At 33.1% G+C, this 18,923-nt stretch overlaps 1 protein-coding gene across 1 annotated transcript in view; it reads left to right on the top strand.

Annotated features, from left to right (window-relative positions):
- LOC148621673 (uncharacterized) overlaps positions 1-18,923 on the top strand; it is a 51,845-nt gene that overhangs the window by 20,983 nt on the left and 11,939 nt on the right. The window contains exons 3-16 of the mRNA XM_088576293.1: positions 1,146-1,307; positions 1,836-2,015; positions 2,299-4,129; positions 4,940-5,121; positions 5,601-5,771; positions 6,494-6,640; positions 9,510-9,634; positions 10,575-10,724; positions 11,134-11,298; positions 11,806-11,943; positions 15,172-15,274; positions 16,996-17,216; positions 17,564-17,794; positions 18,463-18,919. Of these exons, the coding sequence (XP_088432419.1) occupies positions 1,146-1,307; positions 1,836-2,015; positions 2,299-4,129; positions 4,940-5,121; positions 5,601-5,771; positions 6,494-6,640; positions 9,510-9,634; positions 10,575-10,724; positions 11,134-11,298; positions 11,806-11,943; positions 15,172-15,274; positions 16,996-17,216; positions 17,564-17,794; positions 18,463-18,919 (4,263 nt within the window). The remainder of the gene's footprint in view (positions 1-1,145; positions 1,308-1,835; positions 2,016-2,298; positions 4,130-4,939; positions 5,122-5,600; positions 5,772-6,493; positions 6,641-9,509; positions 9,635-10,574; positions 10,725-11,133; positions 11,299-11,805; positions 11,944-15,171; positions 15,275-16,995; positions 17,217-17,563; positions 17,795-18,462; positions 18,920-18,923) is intronic.

Raw genomic sequence — 18,923 nt, 5'->3', positions numbered from 1 at the left:
ACATTACATGTTAATGACGGACAAGTGGAATATTTAGAAAAAATACATTAGACTGAATTACAAGTAATTTATTGATTTTTTTAGTCTGAGTTCTCTACTATGAATAACCTTCTTCTCAATGAATGACGTTTTTGTGTATCAGACTTAAAACTGTAAAAGTATTCATGATATCATATTAAGCTAACCTGGATCAAAATTCGTTTAAACTGTTCCCATCACTTGGCGTCCGTCACTGTCTTTGTCAGTTAAGTATTTTTCAAGATCTTATTCTTTGAAACAACTTAGCAAAAATTCGATTGAAGTCGGTATGCTTTTTTTATGGTATCCAGTCCAGGATAAAAATATGATTTTTTTATCAAATAAATATGTGGCTGCAATATCCAAAGAGAGGGAAGACCAATTCGTTGAAGATATATCTCAAAAAGTATGTGAGATAACGAAAACGTGACATTTCTTTTTCGGCTTGAAGAATTCTTCTAAAGTCTCTTTTTGTTCGAAGAATATTATCAAACTCAATGTCCTTGAAATGCAGAAAATATGACATTTAGTCGAAACCTTGAAAGCACTCACAAGTAAAAAGAAACTTCCATGTGATTGAATTATCCTTATGACAAGGCCAACATTGACCTCTTTGTTGTGTAAAAAATGTAGGATGACTCCTTCATAGAATATAAACCCTTTAAAGGTGAAAAATGCTGTTTTTTCAAGCTTTTAGTCAATATAATAAAAACTACAATAGATAGAAAAAAACTTTCAATTATTTAAATGATTCTTATGATCAGCCCATAAAAATCCCAAAAGATTCGTACATGTAGTACGAAAATACTTCCATTAATAATTTACAATGTTTGCAGTTTTATAGCAATTATTTCTCTGCCGTTCATTATTCTGTACCGTTAACAATTTCATGTATGTACGTTCAATAAACTGTAACTGAATAATGTTCATTTGAAATTTCCACATTTTTCATATTTATTCGATTATTTTCTAACTACAATCAAATGACAGAGACGCAAATGCAGAATGTAATCGGTCTTCAATTCATAACCTTGCTTAAAATTATTTCATAATAGGGTAGTGCTACATTATGTTTTGTATTATTTATCGAAACGGTAAACTTCTTACTATTTCTTTTATGTTTTCAGAAATAATTGATGGCGGTTATACTCCTTGGGGTGCATGGGCAGACTGTTCTACCAGATGTAATAAAGAGACCACACGAACACGGACATGTCATAATCCGACACCCTGTAATGGGGGAAAGGATTGTAGTGATTTTGGACGACATGAACTGACGAAAACCTGCCGTGAGTAGTTTCCAATCTTTAAAAACCAAATCTGAATATAAAATGAAATTTTTAATTTTAAACTAGGGACTGCTAGTATTCTTTAAAATGTATATCAAAACAGTAATAAAATACGCATTTTTAAATAATAAAACAAGTTGTCTAAAATGATTTAAACGAATCTTTGAAGTAGATCTTAGAAATTGGTATTTTTAAACTAAAAAATGAGAACTTTTTTCATTTATTTATTTATTGTAACCTTACTTTATTTTGCTTCAGACTTATTCTTATAGACTTATAACTACAAGATTTCTGTAGTTGCGCGTCCTTCTGTTATTCGTGAAAAAAATGTTTAATTGAAAGAAAATCACTTAAGCGTGACGGTGCGCACCATATAGGTCTTCAATGCCTGTTTCCACCACTGATATAGGCTACCCACTTTTAACCAGTAAATGTTAAATCAAGTTTGAATGCAATGTATGGTTATACTTTTTTACTTCGCATTTGATGCCGAAATTAACCAAACCGATCTCTCATACATTATTCAAGGCCCAGCAATCGGGGAATGGAGTGAATGGGGGACATGGAAAAGCTGTGAAATGCCATCTGATTCAACCGGTGTTTATGGAACTGGTACAAAAATAAGAGAACGTTCTTGTGATAGTCCGCCCCCGGTATGTGGTGGTGATTTTTGTGTAGGAAACAGTAACGAGACTGGAAATTGCAGAGGTATACTTGTTTCTGTTAACAAAACAAAAACAAAGATGATATTAGTAACTCGATTTAAGTGTGCATAAAAGTAAAATGTTAAATCTGCATAAGATCAATTTTCTAAAAAACAATGATATTAAATTAGTATAATCTTCGAATCAAGTTATTAAATTTTATCTTAAACATTCTCAACATAACAAACTATAAAAGGATTACTACAAAGGGTTTTTTAGTTTATCATTCTGTCTAGATTCCAACGACCATAGAGCTTCAAATAACATGCGTTCTCTCTAACTTTCAGTGGTTCCTGAATGCTTAACTGAACAGATGTTTAGTACAAAATTTCTACGAGAAGAGTCTCCGATGGTTATTTATACTTCGGCCCAAGTTGACGTGTATTTACTGACTAAAAACATTTGTTCAACAAAAGTTATAATATCTACTTATTACGATTTGTATAAGATGAATAAATCAGTGACACCACCTCCTGAAATTACGATAGGTAAAAGGACATCGAACGTAAAGTTTAAGTTTGATCCCGGAGAGTATGACATTGGGTTTTATCGTCTGTATGCTTGGATAGGATACGAAAAGGGTGGTAACAGTCATTGGATGGAGGAATCCATGTATGTCAAAATAGAACATCCCCCTCCACATGCTTTCATTAAAGGTGGAGTTGGTAGAACTGTAGGTCAAGGACATGTTAATTTTGATGCACGATCAGTGTCTTACAGTTTAACGAAAGGTCCTGGCGACCCCTCTGGGCTCACATTTCAGTGGCAGTGCTTGGGATTTTTAACTAAGGACATTTATAAGCTTCTCCAGTTCAATATAGATTCAAAGTTGGTCTTCAGTGATATTTCTGAAACTACGAAAAAATGGTACGAAACAAAGTTTTTAAATTATATTGAGAACAAAGTGGCTTTTATCAAAGGTTCGTCTGTAAGCAGCATGGTCAAAACTTTGCAAAACTCAGGGGTTGGCTGCAAATCAGCTGATCAAATTTATGTAAAAGCGGAACTAAATAAATATACCCCTGCAGCCTCCATTACGACAAAGCCTACCTTTATTACACCATTAGACACTGATAATTCGACAGGATCATCATTAATTAGAAAAATTTCGACAACAGAATCGGTATCAACAGTGGAAATCACAACAGCAGCCGAAACGACTACTCTCGAAACTTCAACAGAATCATGTTTCATAAATGTTACGGAATGTGTAGATCATGTCCAATGCCTAAATGATACGGAAACAAACTCAACAGAATGTTATAATGTAACTCAGTGCTATTCTAACCTAACTGCGTGTACAGTTGAACCAATAACGACGGTCCCGGCACCCACTTACGATTCAATACCTTTGACTTTATTTTATGATATTATGTATATGTACGATATGGAATCTGAACCCGACCTTTTATTAACTACAGACCATATCCTTCCTCTACCAGATAACACTACACTGATCAAGAATGAAATGGGCGAGTTTATAAATTCTCTTAATGATGAAGAATCTGCCTCTTTTCCTGATGACACGGTGGAATTCTTCAAACTGTTGTCAGACAGTTCTTTAACCCTTAATAGTCTTTATCAGCTTAATGGTTTAAGTGGTCTACCAGAAAGTGCAAATGAAACATTCTTCGCCAATCTGAACACTTGGTTACAGAATGCTAATGTTTCAAAAGAATTTGCTAATGAATTGGTTGATTTGTTAAAAGCATTCAAATCTGTTGGTGTATTTGTTTCAAGTGCATTGGATCTGGTTGATCTTATAGGTATGGATAATTTTCTTCGCTTGTCTGTTGATGAGTCCGGAACATGTCTGGTGAACCACTTGGGTAATTTATTCAATGGATTTGAAGTAGTAGATTCATATAACTGGAATAATATGAAATTAAGAGAGCAATTTTACCTTGACTGGATGCAAGAAGAGCTTCTGAATTCCAGTGCCTGTGCAGAATTCACTGGGTCCAATAACGGCCATGGAAGTCTTGTCATTACTCCAGATGACGTCACCGATGGGATAGGTTTTCTTGTATACCTTAGAGTAGAATTTGATGGATCTGTCAGTTATTTTATACAACACTCTCAGGCAGTAGAAGGTGAACCACCTGATATTGAAATTGAGTAGGTTATTCATTTGCACGATATTTATGTAATCGTTGTAGTGTGTATTTTTAGTATTCAAGTGGTACACGCGGGCTAAATTTTATTAATGCATTTCATTAAAATTTTGTTTTAATTTAACCGTCCTATCTGATCAGTGATCATTTGAAGAACTAGAAATTAGGGACCCTTTCCAATAGAAACTGGTTGGTTTCTGCTCTGAAAAAAAAAACTGCCACTATACATGAAATATTTTTGTAGTGTATTTTATGAATCACTTAGTCACTGACAGAATATTTGTTATTGTGACGATTTATTTGAAGTTGGCCAGATTTTGCAAGCTTCAAATCAAAAACGTTATTTTTCCTATCATAAAAACATTTTTTTAAAGTCCTCTTTTATCACAAACAAAAACCAGTACAATGACTTCATTTAAATCTGATATGAAGCTTAGAATTACAGGAAAAAGGAAATCCGAGGCTGTGTCAATCATTTTTTAAAGGTTACAACCGATTTCTTAAATCACATTTTTGGAAAATCAGTGCATTGTCATATTTCTTTTATATTGCAAATAAATTAAAAAGAAAAAAGTAAAGAAAGAAAGAAAGAAAGAAAGAAAGAAAGAAAGAAAAACAACTTTTTTATTCAAAGCGAGCAACATCCTGGCAACTAACTGTATAACAATGTAACGTGTTTGATGTCTCAACAGAAAGTTTTATTTTGTATTTCACTTGTAACTCCAGTATTTCAATCACTACGATGTTGGATGTAAAATTGATATCCATGATTATACGCTGTAAATATTAAAGACTGAATGCGATTACTTTTCAGATGCAGACTTAATTGTATGAAAAAGACAGCTCTTACATCTATAATGTCTCTAAAGGCAACATGCCCAACCTGTTCATTGCACCAGCAACGGGTCGCACGATTTTGGTGGAATGTCAAGAATTTTGATCTTTTCACTCGTAAAGCTGTCAGCAACACACTCTGGAAATCATATATGCTGTCTGGTAAATATTCATTGGATATTTATGTTTATCATTTTTTTCTTATAAATCTAAACTTCATGCTTTCAGGAAAAAATTAAAGTTCTAAAAATTTACATATGTGTTGGTTTTTTAAGCTAGTTTAGGAGTTTAATTTTGTATTTATAGACAATTCCATAGTCGATTGAACTTCAAATGACCCCAGTCTAGATAATGCTTTTTTATGTTCATTAAAACTTAAAATAACGTTTAAATTATATTTCTTAATTATACTGCACTAAAGATGTTAATCCATAAAATATTGAGAAAAAAACTCCTTAGTCCGTGTATTTTGTTTCGTTCATTTTACGTTATATAACAAGTATATTTTTGTTTGTTTTTTTTTTCTTCGGTAAATTTGTCCTGTGTGAAACTCATTGTTGGAAAAAGTGCAATCGTACAGTAAAAGAAAACAAAATACATGGCATGTAGGAATAATATAAACTTTTGATTGTTGTTTCTAGAGCTGGAGTCGCGACGGTTTGTGATGAAGGCCAATGTTTTAGATGCCAATTCGGGATATCTTATAGAAGCATTTGTAGAAATAAATGGAAGGATAAGTTCGGCCATCTGGATCGTTAATACTAACATTCTTCCGTATAATGGTACATGTGAGCTTAGTGATGCCTATTGGGGTAATTATGATTATGTTTTGGAATTAATGAATATTTCATTTCGCGGAGAGTACGACATATATTGTCTCCAAGAAAACATATTGCATGCTGACACGCTTAGAGTTTACAGTCATATTGATCGAAACAAAACACTTAACAAACCACAAATAAATTACACTCTATGTGTTCTTTGAAAGATCCTCGCGCGTCTTTGTTTTCATATCACTTCCAATAACACCCCTGGACCCTTATAACCCTCCCTACTTAAACTGGTGTCTTTGCTTGGGTTTGTTATATTGAAAAACTCATGTATTCTATATTGATGTAACAGACTTTTACCTCTTTTCTCTGTGCAGCAGTGCATATATAATAAAACTATAAAAATCATAAATATAAATCTATAAATACGAATCCAGATGTTCCGATAAAGTAGGTTAGTCAACATGGCTGGACATGAGAGATCTGTCAAATTATCTGTTGGAATACATTTGAAATTATGTAGTGTAAAATGAAGGGTAGAAAGAAAACAATTACGAGTTATTTAAGGTAATGTTCGTTTGGAACAAAAATACACCAGAAATCTAGCTATGACTGATGCATTTAATACCTGTAAATAAAAGAGTTAAATCACTGTTTAAGCTTATAATTAAGACAAATGGAATGATATTCATAATCTTTCTTAACATATCTGATGAAATAGATCGACCACATGTTTTTGTTTCATTAACATTGTGTACATAAAGAGGGTGAAAAGAATGTATCAACTTACAATTGGAAAGATGAAGGCTTCCGCAGTTCTATGGATACGTCATTGGACTGGAAGGAACAACTTAACTACCGCATTGTGCAAACCACTTCCAGAGGAAGAGAAACACTGCTTTATTATGGATGTAAGCGTTTTTGATAATTTTTTTATTATATTTTATGTTTTTTATAGCCATGGCACGCAATAGTAACAAAAAGATAAACATACGTTTACCAAGCGAAAACTATATTTAGTGATAATTAAACTAGTTTATCTTACGCAAACTGTTGTTTTCTATCTGTTATTGATAAGAGCTAATATGAGACATATCTGTAATATTTGAGAATAAGACAAACTTTATAAACTTGAGCCTCATCTAAATTGTGTGTCGTTCTGGGTCCTTTGGCTTAAAACGATTTGTTTACGGGTCGAATTGTCCAATATTGAAAGCTGGTGGTATGGTCAAAGGTTAAATTCATATAGATAACTGTTATAATTATGCATCTTCCAATTGGTGAAATTCATAGCACGCGACAGTTACAAATCGATTAACTGAGATTATTGGGGAAAGTTGTAGTCAGCGACTCTGAAAACTAAGGTTATCAATGTCAAACATAGCTCAACCCTATTGAAATATAAAGTTAAGATTCGATCCCTGATGACAAGTATATATATGTATTTCTTTACAAAATGCATTTTAAAGGGGTCTCACACATAATACCATTTGGATTCTTTTTGTTTGATCGTTGTGAAAAGCTGAATGAATAAGATAACAACGTCGTTGGAGTTACAAACATAGTTTGATGGAAAATAAAGTTGTATAAAATCGCCAATGACTCAAGTCGTACTAGTTTTAAATACCTTCGTGGTCACGTGGCCGTGTCACGTGTGTCTTAAATGCGCAGGTTTGACGCTGCTAATGCTGCGCGGCTCTAGCCAATTGACGCATTAATAAAATATCATGCCGAATTTTGGCTTTCATATATATAAATTTCGTTTCGACTTCTTAATTGGTGTATTGAATGCTTAATAAAGATTGCATGCATTTACCGTACTTTTTGGGGCATTTTTTTCACATTTGATTAGGAATTGCAATAAAAACTTCAAACGTTTCGACTAATGCCAATTAACATTCAAAACCTCTAAAAAGGAATGAGACGTCATAATGCAAACATACAATATGAAAAGATTTACATTCTCCTAGGGGTCATGGCCATATCATATAACTTTATTTAAATATTTAAAGAAGTTAACATAACAAATTGGAGACATAGTTGTATTCAAGTAAACACGTTAGCGTCTTACTAATTGAATTTTCTCACTATAATATAACTATCTATATATGTGTCTAATTAGTAGCAATTCAAGGAATATTTACACTAAGTGATTAAAAAAAACTTCCTTTGATCGTGCAAATATTTGGTGTTAATAAATCAATTTGTCTTTGATGATATAATAGCATTTTTTTATACAAAAGTTCATAGAAGGTTTATATTTATACTCGACAACACATTTTCGAATTGAAGCTCTACTTTTTAAACCGTCGGGACTTACCGCTAGAGTTGTCTCTCTTTTATTTAATCTGAAGATAGTTTGCATATATGCATGGCATGTTAGTACCAACGAGTCGCTTATTAGGTTAAATCATGCGTAACAAATCCTTACGGGAAAATCCCATACTAATATCCGCCATGTTGGTTTCTACAGGACGATTTGTTTACACACGAAGTTAGTAAGTTCCCGTCGAACTCCGGTGTCAATCGTCTGCTTGATCAACTTCTCGGTATTGTACGTTGTTCGCGTTAAATAAATCCGAGATATCCGAAATAACGCCGAAATGCATTCTGGGTTCTTCGGTTTTTGGACAAACCATTTAAACGTACAAACATCTCCTAGCACCCCGATCACTGTAAACATGGCCGACTTTTTACAATGTAAATATTGGCACCGAGAATTAAAATCTCACCGGAATTTAACGATTCAATGTTTAGGGAGAAGCCGTTTGGCTAAACGAATGAGCAAGTCATTTAAGACAATTTAAACGACGGTAGGTATCAATAAAGTTGTCGAAAATATTTTATTCAAATTTTAACAGTATCTTATTTATGTGACGCCGAGTATAATAATAATGGTATCAGAATATTGATTGAAGCCTGGAATATGCCACCACATTTATGGTTTACGCTACTTATAAATACATGGAGATGTTCTACTCTAATCTTCTATAAAAGTTTTTTTTAGAATTTTCAGAAATGATCATCAGAACAGTTTTTGAACATCTTTTAACTGGCCTAGAACAGTTCCTGACAGATCGTTGTTAGACTACTTTAAAACATTTAAGACAGTCCCCTAAGAACTTGCGATGACAATATTTAAGAACGTTCCTAAACAAAAATAGTTTTGAACAATTGTTAATATTACCAGATTAAAATAACGTCAACATATAACTACAAATCGTTTCAATGATAAACTTGTAAGAATCTCGATGGTAAGAAAACAGACATCATCCTGCTTTGTAATGTAAAAAATACCGGAATCACACAATTATGTCTAATGTAGATATGTTATTGCATATATATTGAAATACATGCAATGTATAGACGGATAATGATTTGACAATGATAAGGACCTTGGTCATCTTTCCACCAAATTTGTAAACCATTGATATCCACAAGGAACTACAACATAACATTTTCAAACAGTTTCTTTCGTGTTAAATTTGTGATAGTGGATGAGTACGCGTTAAGCATGCTCAAAATACCTTTCTGCGATGAAACATATATTTTGTTTTACCTAAGCCCCACCTCGCGGAAGAATATATTGCGCATGCCCATCGCTATAAGATGTTTTTTTTGTATTTTTTTGTATTTTTTTTTTTTTTTTTTTTTTTTTTTTTTTGTTCATTAAAAAAATTGCTAGCCTTTTTTTTGCTTTATGTTTTGTATTTCTTTATACAATTTATGACTTCATTGATTTAAGTTAAAGTTAAAAAGACATTAATGCCTCTTTTTCAGCTGAGGAACAAAACTTTATTAAACTTAAACCGGGGAATGTGGAAGATAATTATGAAGTAAATGTAAAAATCCAAATATATGATATATTCATTGATTACGCTGAATGTAATATTGCAGTTGGACAGGTAAGAGATAACATATATATAATACATTTGCTCTAATATACAACCATCCCATGAGAAACAACAAAAACTAGTACGACTTCTGTTTTATGTCCAAAAAGATAGTGTAACTTACATTGGGGGAAATCTAAATTAAAGGGTACATCCAATCAAGTTATCGCTGTGTTGAACCTTTTGATAGACAACATATTTATTTGGTTTAACCCAAAAAATCAAAAGTTTTGTAGATTATCGTCACCAGTCTCATCTTTTCTAAATAGCTTCGGGTTAAAGATTTTATAGACAAAATGAATATACTATTTATCTTGACCGTCACTCCACAATTCACAAACGAAGAATACTTTCTAGTAAGCTTTATGATAAAGGCAATAAATTTAATTTTCCTATAGTCATCTATACCTCTCTTAAAATTAATATTCCAGCTTAATTTGTGTATCAGTACTTATTGCGACCATACACCAGTTTTTTTTAATAAGGTCAGCGGCGCTAACAAAAAATATGTTACCCGTTGATTTAAGTCGTTATTCCAACAATGCTATGGTCGTCATCATGATCTGATTGACCGATGTTGAGTGACTGTATTCGATATGATATACGACCACCACCTTATATACATTTACCTATTATTACCTGGCTTGAATTTCAACTTTTTTGTTGAGTTGGTGATATTCGTTTCTCATGTACTTCTAGTTCACTAAATTTCATAATTTTTGTTCCTTTCATATTGTCGTTTAAACAATTATTTCTCCTTATGTGTTACCGTTGATATTACTAGTTTTACTTTTCAAATTTTGGCCTTTAAAAGACAGGGAAACCGTTTCAAACACAAAAAAATGATTTGATTAGTTTTGCTTATTTGAAGTATGTTAATCCAATATTTAGTCTCAAGGTATTTACGTAATCAGCAACAGTTTTTTACTTGCATCAAGTAGTCTTTTGGTAGATTCATCCGGATTACAAGACAGAAGACACAAGTAGTGTTTCGAATTTTTTGACCGAATCCAGTGATAGCATCGACTACTACTGGAAAGTTAAGAATATCAAACAGGTTGGGATGAACACAGAAGTTGCCGGTACACCTGTCCAAGATATGGTTTGTGCATGTGTTAAACTGTATGTGCATTAACATTGTCAATATATTGCAAAGCAACACATTGCCTAAGGCTAGGCTACGTCATCTCTGATTTAAAAGTTCTAGACATAAATATATCGACACAGTTAAGCTAGAACAAGACTTATGTTTACAATCATTCAATAGCTATCGGTAGTGTAAAACATCTTAAATATTTTTAGAGAAGACCACGTCATTTTGTTCATTAAATGTATACATGTACTCTTCATTTTATTTTATTATTTTTTTTTTGTTTGAATTTATTAAGAACAGTGATAATTGTCAATTTTTAGCGGAAAAAATACTCCCTATAATTGCTTCCAGCATTTTTTTTGCTGCTTGATATAATACAAAATGCTAAATGCAGAATGTTTCCTTTGTTTTCCTTCAGAGTGTAAACTCTACCATTCTGGACACGAATCCTGCAGATTGGTTGAACCTAGGCGTAGTGAATACCCCCGATGGTTCAAATACAACTCAGACATTCGATCAGTTGTGGGAGTCATATCTAAACCCAGATTTTGGCGACGTTACTACTCTGAATGAAGTCAAAGAGGTAGAATTTTTCACTTTTTGAAGTCATTGGATTGTATTACATTTGTAGTCTGGGCCTTTCAGAGCTTTCTTAAAGGTGTGTTAACACTTGTTGTAGACACCTAATAGCACCTTGTTGTCGATCCCTTGGAGTTTTCACTATTTTGTAATACGCTAATGCATTTGTAATGTTTCAACGTATCTGTTCTTTTTTTCCTTTTTTTGTGATTTTGATGTTAAATTAGTGGGTTTGGTTGCGTTCCATTTGTTATAACTACGGGTCTACAAATTTCTTTTACCAGACCAACGCACTATTCTTGTGATGATGTGTTTCATTGCACATGGCGAAAATACCCATTATTTGTATTTTATTACAGTTGATGACTTCCTGAATATGCAATATAATTTACTTTTACAGGCGTACATGTACTGTGTGCGCATTAAAAAAAACAACATTAACTTGTAAAGGCTACATGTATAGTCTGATTCTATAATCTTTAATTTATATTTTTTGACATATTTTATCCAGAAACTGACGAATTTCTCAAGCATATTGAATGATGTATCAGACTTGGTTTCTGGTGCTTCAACTGTCAATTTGGAACAGATTGCTATAAGCGTCGGAACAATAGTTGCAAATAAACACTTCACAGAAAACACATCAGCGGTGAGTATCATCTACAAACTTCATAAATTTCAGCCAAAATCCCCGAAATCTTTCTCGTTAAAGATTTTATGGTATTTGTGCACATATAATTGTGCATTAATTTTAAACATTTGTCAACAGCAAAAAATATTGCTGTATGGCTACAATAGTAAATATTTTATACTCCCTTCCCCTCGTAGTGGAAATTTTGTTGTGATAATGTTGTCTGTTTGTTTGTGTATGCGTCCGTCCAACTTCTAATTCGTAACTCTTCTGGAGGAGTAATCGAGGGAATCAAGGTTATAGCGGTAATCAAAAGAATGTAATCCAGGGTCAATGACCAGACATGGAAAACAGACATAATAAAGAATATTCTTTAAATACTCAATAAAGAACATAAAGTAACTAAAATCATACATACAAAGTAACAAAAGCAAATGAGCAACTCGGACTCCACTAAAAACTAGGAGCATGGACCAGATGCAGCGGTAGGGTAAGCGTCCTCTGCTTTTCTAGAAACACTCGCCGAGTTGCTCATAAAAAGTCAAGTCTGAGGTAGACAAACGAGGTAAGGAAAACTATGACCCGTTGAATAAATCAGTTTTCATGGTGCAGATGGATACACCATAACGATCCACGAGTTCATGATGACGACCATAAAACTTCTGTAGTGATGACTTCAATTTTGTAGCAAAATAACCCTGTTTCAGAGGTCTTTGTCCCTATATTACATTCTTTTGATCACCGCTATAACCTTGGTTCCTTTAAATACTCTTTGATTACTGCTATAATCTTGGTTCCCTTGATTGATTACTCTTCCAGCTATAATACAAAGCATGAGCTTTGTCATTGGTCGACCAACTTAAAATCATGTTCTACTTCGAAACTCTTCTAAAACCACTGTACGGAATTTGATAAAACTTTCACAACTGTAACGAAGTGACCTTTAGTCAGAAGCTTATAGAACCAAAACTGATATTCAGTAGCCGTTAAAATCAATTAATAAAATTTACATTTGATAATGAAACAAAAGAACAAAATAAACATATAAACACATGACAAACTACGTCTACTCACTTACATAAGTGCAACGCAAACTAAAGAATAAAAATCTAAAATAAATGTGTGTCCGTCATTAAATCACAGTTCTTTTTATCACATGTTATTACTCCTGGTTAAGTCTCTTAAAAATTAAATCCAAACATAAACTTTAAAGTATGTTTATTAACTACCTTTTTAGGTTTACATTAGTTTCCACATAAAACTTTTCCACATTATAACTCTTCCATTTTACACTGTTTCTTATATATGCCAGTTTAACTTCCATGTATCCCCATTTTTTCACGTCCGTTGTTCTGCACAGTACTGCATAGCCTTCATACAAAGTGGGCAAAACCTTGGGCTGACTCTAAATTATTACTGCCATATTGAACTCAGAATCTAAGAAAGTATCCATATCCCTTGTCCACTGAAATCTCAGTATATAAGTAATACACCACTATTCACACCACACGCCATAAATATCACGAAAAACTTGCGAAACTCAGCAATATCCACGCCATGAACTAAATGTTAAAATTCGACAGGATGTGGTCATGACATCGTAAAACTCAAACATTCCTGGGAGCACTTTATTGCCTTGATGAGCAAACATTTAGGAATTCTCCTGAACTGATCGTTGCTTTAATCAAATTTCAGTGCTCTGGCACAATACTCATAATTTACTCCAACTCACCTTGGCACATGCTGCCTCTCCACTGTCCGTGACCCAACTAATTACCTTGATACCACATCGATAAAGGTGTAGTGGACAGTAGTCCACAAACCTGTTTAACAGCTGATAAATATACAATATTAGTGCATTACAGAAAATATGTAGAAAGTATTTGTATTAGGCTCGGAAGGGGAGTAACTGCTCGGCAAAGCCTCGCAGTTACTTCCTCTTCCTTAGCCTCATACAAATACTTTTAATATATTTTCTGTAATACAGTAATATTGTGTTTATCCTGCAATAAGTCAATTTTGTGTTGTTAAGAGTATTTAATTCAAAAGTAGGAACCTGTCGTGGGCCCCCAAGCATTTGCCTTCATTGAAAACTTGCGACAAAAAGTAGTTCTGAGAGATGGATATTATTTGACGAAATATTGTAAATTGTAACTTTTACTTTTAAACGAGTCATAAACATAACATAAATATTCAAAATTAAACAACAATTTCCGTCATTTAACACGCTTGTCTGATGTGAAATAAATTCTACACTTTTGACAAAGTTATTGATTTGTTGTATTGTGTGTGTACACATTCAAAGTGGTAATGTTCAAAGTTGCGCCGTAAACATTGAACTGACACTGCTAGACATGTTTGTTTTGGAGAAGGATGGCGCATTGTCTTTGAAACACTCTGACTGACAGATTTACAGATGAGATTTGACGGGACGCGTGATTGTGATGTTGGATGGAGCTTAATTGCTTCATTCGCTAATATACAAATAATGCAAAAATTTATTTGACACCCGTTATTTGCCCTTTAATGAACTCATTGCAGGACAGAATAACTTACCTTTTATTACATCACATGAATAAATATTTAAATACCTAAATACCTAAGCTACTTACTCTGATATAAAATAGAAGGGGAACAACTCAGAGGGAAAATGAAGTATGTTATACCCTCCTATTTTGTATTTTTTCGTTTTTTTTTTTTGTTTTGTTGTTTTTTTTTTTTGTTTTTTTTTTTGTCTCGTCTAAAAGGCTTTGGGGGTTTCCTGTAGCATTGCATAGCCTTTTCAATTGGTCGACCAAAGGGGTATATCGTTTAATTTGCAACTCTTAATAAACTGATGAATAGAATTTGACGACACTTTTATAAAATATTTATCATATGATGCCTTCTCGCATCACTCCCAATTGTAATGCAAAACATGGGCTTCGTCATTGGCTGACTGAAAACCTTTGATAAAACTTTCTCAAATTCCTAATTACACGCTACCATGGTGCACCACCCCCTATTCTATATTGTGCACCGATTTTTTTTCTTTTATTTATGAGGCTTCCTATGTGAGTTTTGTTGTGGGGAGCAGGAGTATAGCTAACTTAACTTTGATTGTTTTCTTCACAGTAGGAAGCATTTCACTTGCAGGTGCATGTCATACTTACATCTTGTAGATCATGTTCTAACAAAAAATATTGTCATGTAAACTGTATTTGTACTATATTGTATCTTTTTTTTGCTAATTCAAATTAATTGCAGTCGAACGCATTCCGGGGAACTCATATGCTGGTTGACAAGCTGGAGGTATTGGCTTATAATGAAACATATCCGAAATACGAGGATTTTATACAGACATGTGAAGGTAGCCAATGCTTTAATCTTGATATTTAAAAAGTCTGTGACGCCCACTATAACTTCGTAGAAACTGGCTCATTAAGGATATTCGATGCTGATTTAGAACAGACCGAAATGCTTGTCGATTTTTTTATTTTAAATTAAAGTTTCCGAAAGTAGCGAGAAGACACCCCCCTCAAAAAAATAGTTCGTTGATTACGTCATTATCAAATTGAAATATCAGGTACCTGAGATGGAAAACTTTTCATTAATGATTAATTTTATTTTTGAAAAATTAGTTCTCGAAAAGTTTTAAGAAATTCATTACGTTTATTGATATAAAGTTCTTACGTCTTTCCAGTTTTGAGCGTTAGAAATAATTCAAGAATTGTTTTGGAATTATTCGGAAGAATTTACATAAATTGTTTTGTCAGAATTTTCGAAATATATACCTCTTTCTACCCAATTTGTAAGAAATCGTTACATGATAGAATACCCTTAGTCGATCAAGGGTAGAATGGCCATAATTGTTCTTCGGCATAAATCATTTCTGAAGGAGAAGGCGGGTTCTAGAGAAACAATAAACTAATATTATAATTAGTATCATCAATAACCCAATTCTTTTATTGATAATTCTTGGTAGTTGCGTAGCAATCTATTTTAAATGTTATTGTTTTACATGTATTTCGCAATCGAGAGTTTTTCGTATAAAATTTGATTTTTCCGAACCAGTTCTAGAGTAGAATGGTAAGAAATAGTTTTTTCACTGAATCGTTCAAAATCGTAGAAATGAGTTGTCATACTAGTAAGTCGTTAATATGACGTCGGTTGGATAATAGCAATCTTTGATCTAACTAGAGACATCTTGTATGACGTTTTCATTATACATTTAATCCTACCACATTGTAATCAATTGATTCGTTACTGAACTGTCTCACACTTAAAATAGACAAATATATTTGCCGTAAGATTACACGTCTGATCGGATAGAACATCCATCGAACTTGACCCTTCGCCGTTTTTTACTAACTTGCTTTGTGATTGGTGCTACTGGCAGAGCAGGACGTAGCACCTGATGTCGCTCCCGGTTTTGGATAGGAGTTCAGATTTCATGTACTGTAGTGTGTGTGTGTGTGTGTGTGTGTGTGTGTGTGTGTTCAGTCTTGCTTTCCTATGTTTTGCGTTTTATATGTAATTATAAATATAGATCCAACGATATTGGTTGAGTTGATTAATTATCGTGTTTTTATCTATATGTCATGAACAAAGAACTTTGAGATAACGGAAACATTTTACAAATGGACTTTGACTAGTTTTAAATGAATGGGATCAAAACAGAGTCCCTCGTAGAAATCATAGTAATTCATTAATCTTGTAATACAAAGACTAACATCTTTATCATCCTCAAACAGTAAAAACATCCGTCAAAACAGGACTTCCGTTTGGTTTTTAACCTTTTTTTAAGTTAAATCACACACGCTGGTGTTAAATTGATAATGCACAACATACTAGCACATTACGATACACTATAGTTATGGTAAAAAGCGATAAACAATGCCATTATCCAACGTCTCGATTAATTATAGGGTTTAAAACATTTTTTGAAAGACCAACCACTGAAAAATCCTTGTCTTTGCACTGCGGTTTTTGAAAGTTTCTGAATCAATTATTTGAATTTTTTACTACTACATGTACAAATACTCTCATTTAATTAAAATTAGAATTTTCCGCCATATTACTTTTTAATAGGAGTACTCAGAGTTCTAAACAACGCTCTAGAGGCACTTCTACCAACGATGTATGCGGATTTGCCGAGTGAACTAGACATCTACGCTGTTATGAATGATATGTCAAACCGGGAAGAACTGTCTACAGATTCTGGTGCTGATCTAACTACTATGGAGAAAGCTTTTATTGCTCAACAGATTGCAATGAAAAATGAGTTGGAAAAATCATTCAAAGATGATATCGTAAGTCGGAAACAACATCATTTGAATGATTTCTTGAAACATGTATGCTTTTGTATAGTATTGGTTTTAATACAGTTAATATTCTTTACTTTCCATTTTTCGCCGTGTGTCATTATGTATTTATCATGTTGCTTTTTTTCATTGTCGTTTAATATCATTCGGTTTTTTTTTAAAGGAAATGGTATATTTTTTAAATAATTCGAGTCAAATCGATTTCAAAATGTATCGAAGTCTACTCTTATTCAAGGACGATATATAAATATTGTCGATTTCACAAACCAAATCTTTTCTTTTTGCTTTTTTCGCCTCCATATTCATACAAATTTGAATTGTACCTGTATATACAGGTAAAAAATGAAGTCCCGACTCTTCTTGAAGACATTCGAAGATTAGGACATATTCTTGCAATGCTTAACTACAGAAAACAGATGCCAGTGTATGTCCAAAACGGGTATATTAATTCTACTGAAAATAACAAGGATATCGGCGAGCTTCTCCAGAAAGGATATCAGACTAATGGCGTCAGTCTTAACTTTAGTGCATCTGTTTCTACTCCAACAGGGGAGCAAAATGTGCAGGTATGATGAACGAAATCAAATAAGAACATAATGTGCAGTTATACATAACATGATTTTAGGCTATGCCTTTGATAGACGGAGCTCAATGTCATACCAATGAAAAAAAACAGCGCCTCCGCACTCGCGCAATCGTCTCCATCAGTGTGGACAAATTTCGTCACTTCTATCAGAATATTTTTTAGAAATTCATAGTTTTGGTCTTATATTATATATACGCTTTCCGTAAATGTATTTGCATTTTAATATACTGTTTATTGTTATCGATATAATTTGACTTTAGATTTTTTTTAAATATGTTAACTATTTGAGTTGTGGGCCTTTATAATAGAAATTAATGCTGTTGTAAGGATTTTTTTATAATAAATGAAAGATGCTTGCTGATTTTTTCATTAAGTTTCCAAGTTTTGAATTTATGTCGAAAACATTATGTTTTATATGTATGTAATTCTTATCTAACCACTTTTTCCTTTGTCCGTCCAAACTGTGAAGAATCTAGTAATGTTTGATATGTTTTTCATGTAATTTCTTTTCCTTTGTCATTTTTCTGGTGATTTTGATTAGATTTATAATCACCAGAAAAAATTACAGGGGACATGCACATTATTAACTTTAGTCACATGTCCCCTTTCTAATGTACATGTATAAAATTCAACATTTATATTTATCAGGTGACTTTATATGACCATACACCTTTCTCCTGGGACAAGGAATCCAGTTTCATTACTTCAAAGACTGTGTCTGTTAATGTTGGAAAAGACAACGAGACGGACAGAGCAATACCATCGACAATATCGATTCCTAATCTAAATTCAACTGTTGTCAAGAAGACTATAACACTAGCGATTCCAATAGACGACGAACCAACATCACAACTGATTTTGTACAAGTTTTTTTGGAAGACGCCTTCAGATACTGCTATAGTTGAGATAGGGAATGCGCTTACAGTCATGAATCACACAGTTTACCTACGAAAAAAACTTCCACCAGATCCAAGTGCAAATGTTTATGACCAAGTATTTCAAGTAGAGCCTCTAGATTGGAAACAGGACAAAATAAAACTTGTGATAGCTGGCGGCCTTTACTCCAAACCTATCAATGTCTATATTGGAGTTTTAGTTCAACAAGGTTA

This window comes from Perna viridis, chromosome 3 (assembly GCF_037379345.1).
Source record: "Perna viridis isolate PV_CMFRI_1.1 ecotype Kerala chromosome 3, ASM3737934v1, whole genome shotgun sequence".
In the NCBI taxonomy this organism is placed as follows: domain Eukaryota; kingdom Metazoa; phylum Mollusca; class Bivalvia; order Mytilida; family Mytilidae; genus Perna; species Perna viridis.
This window is presented reverse-complemented; position numbering and strand designations above follow the sequence as displayed.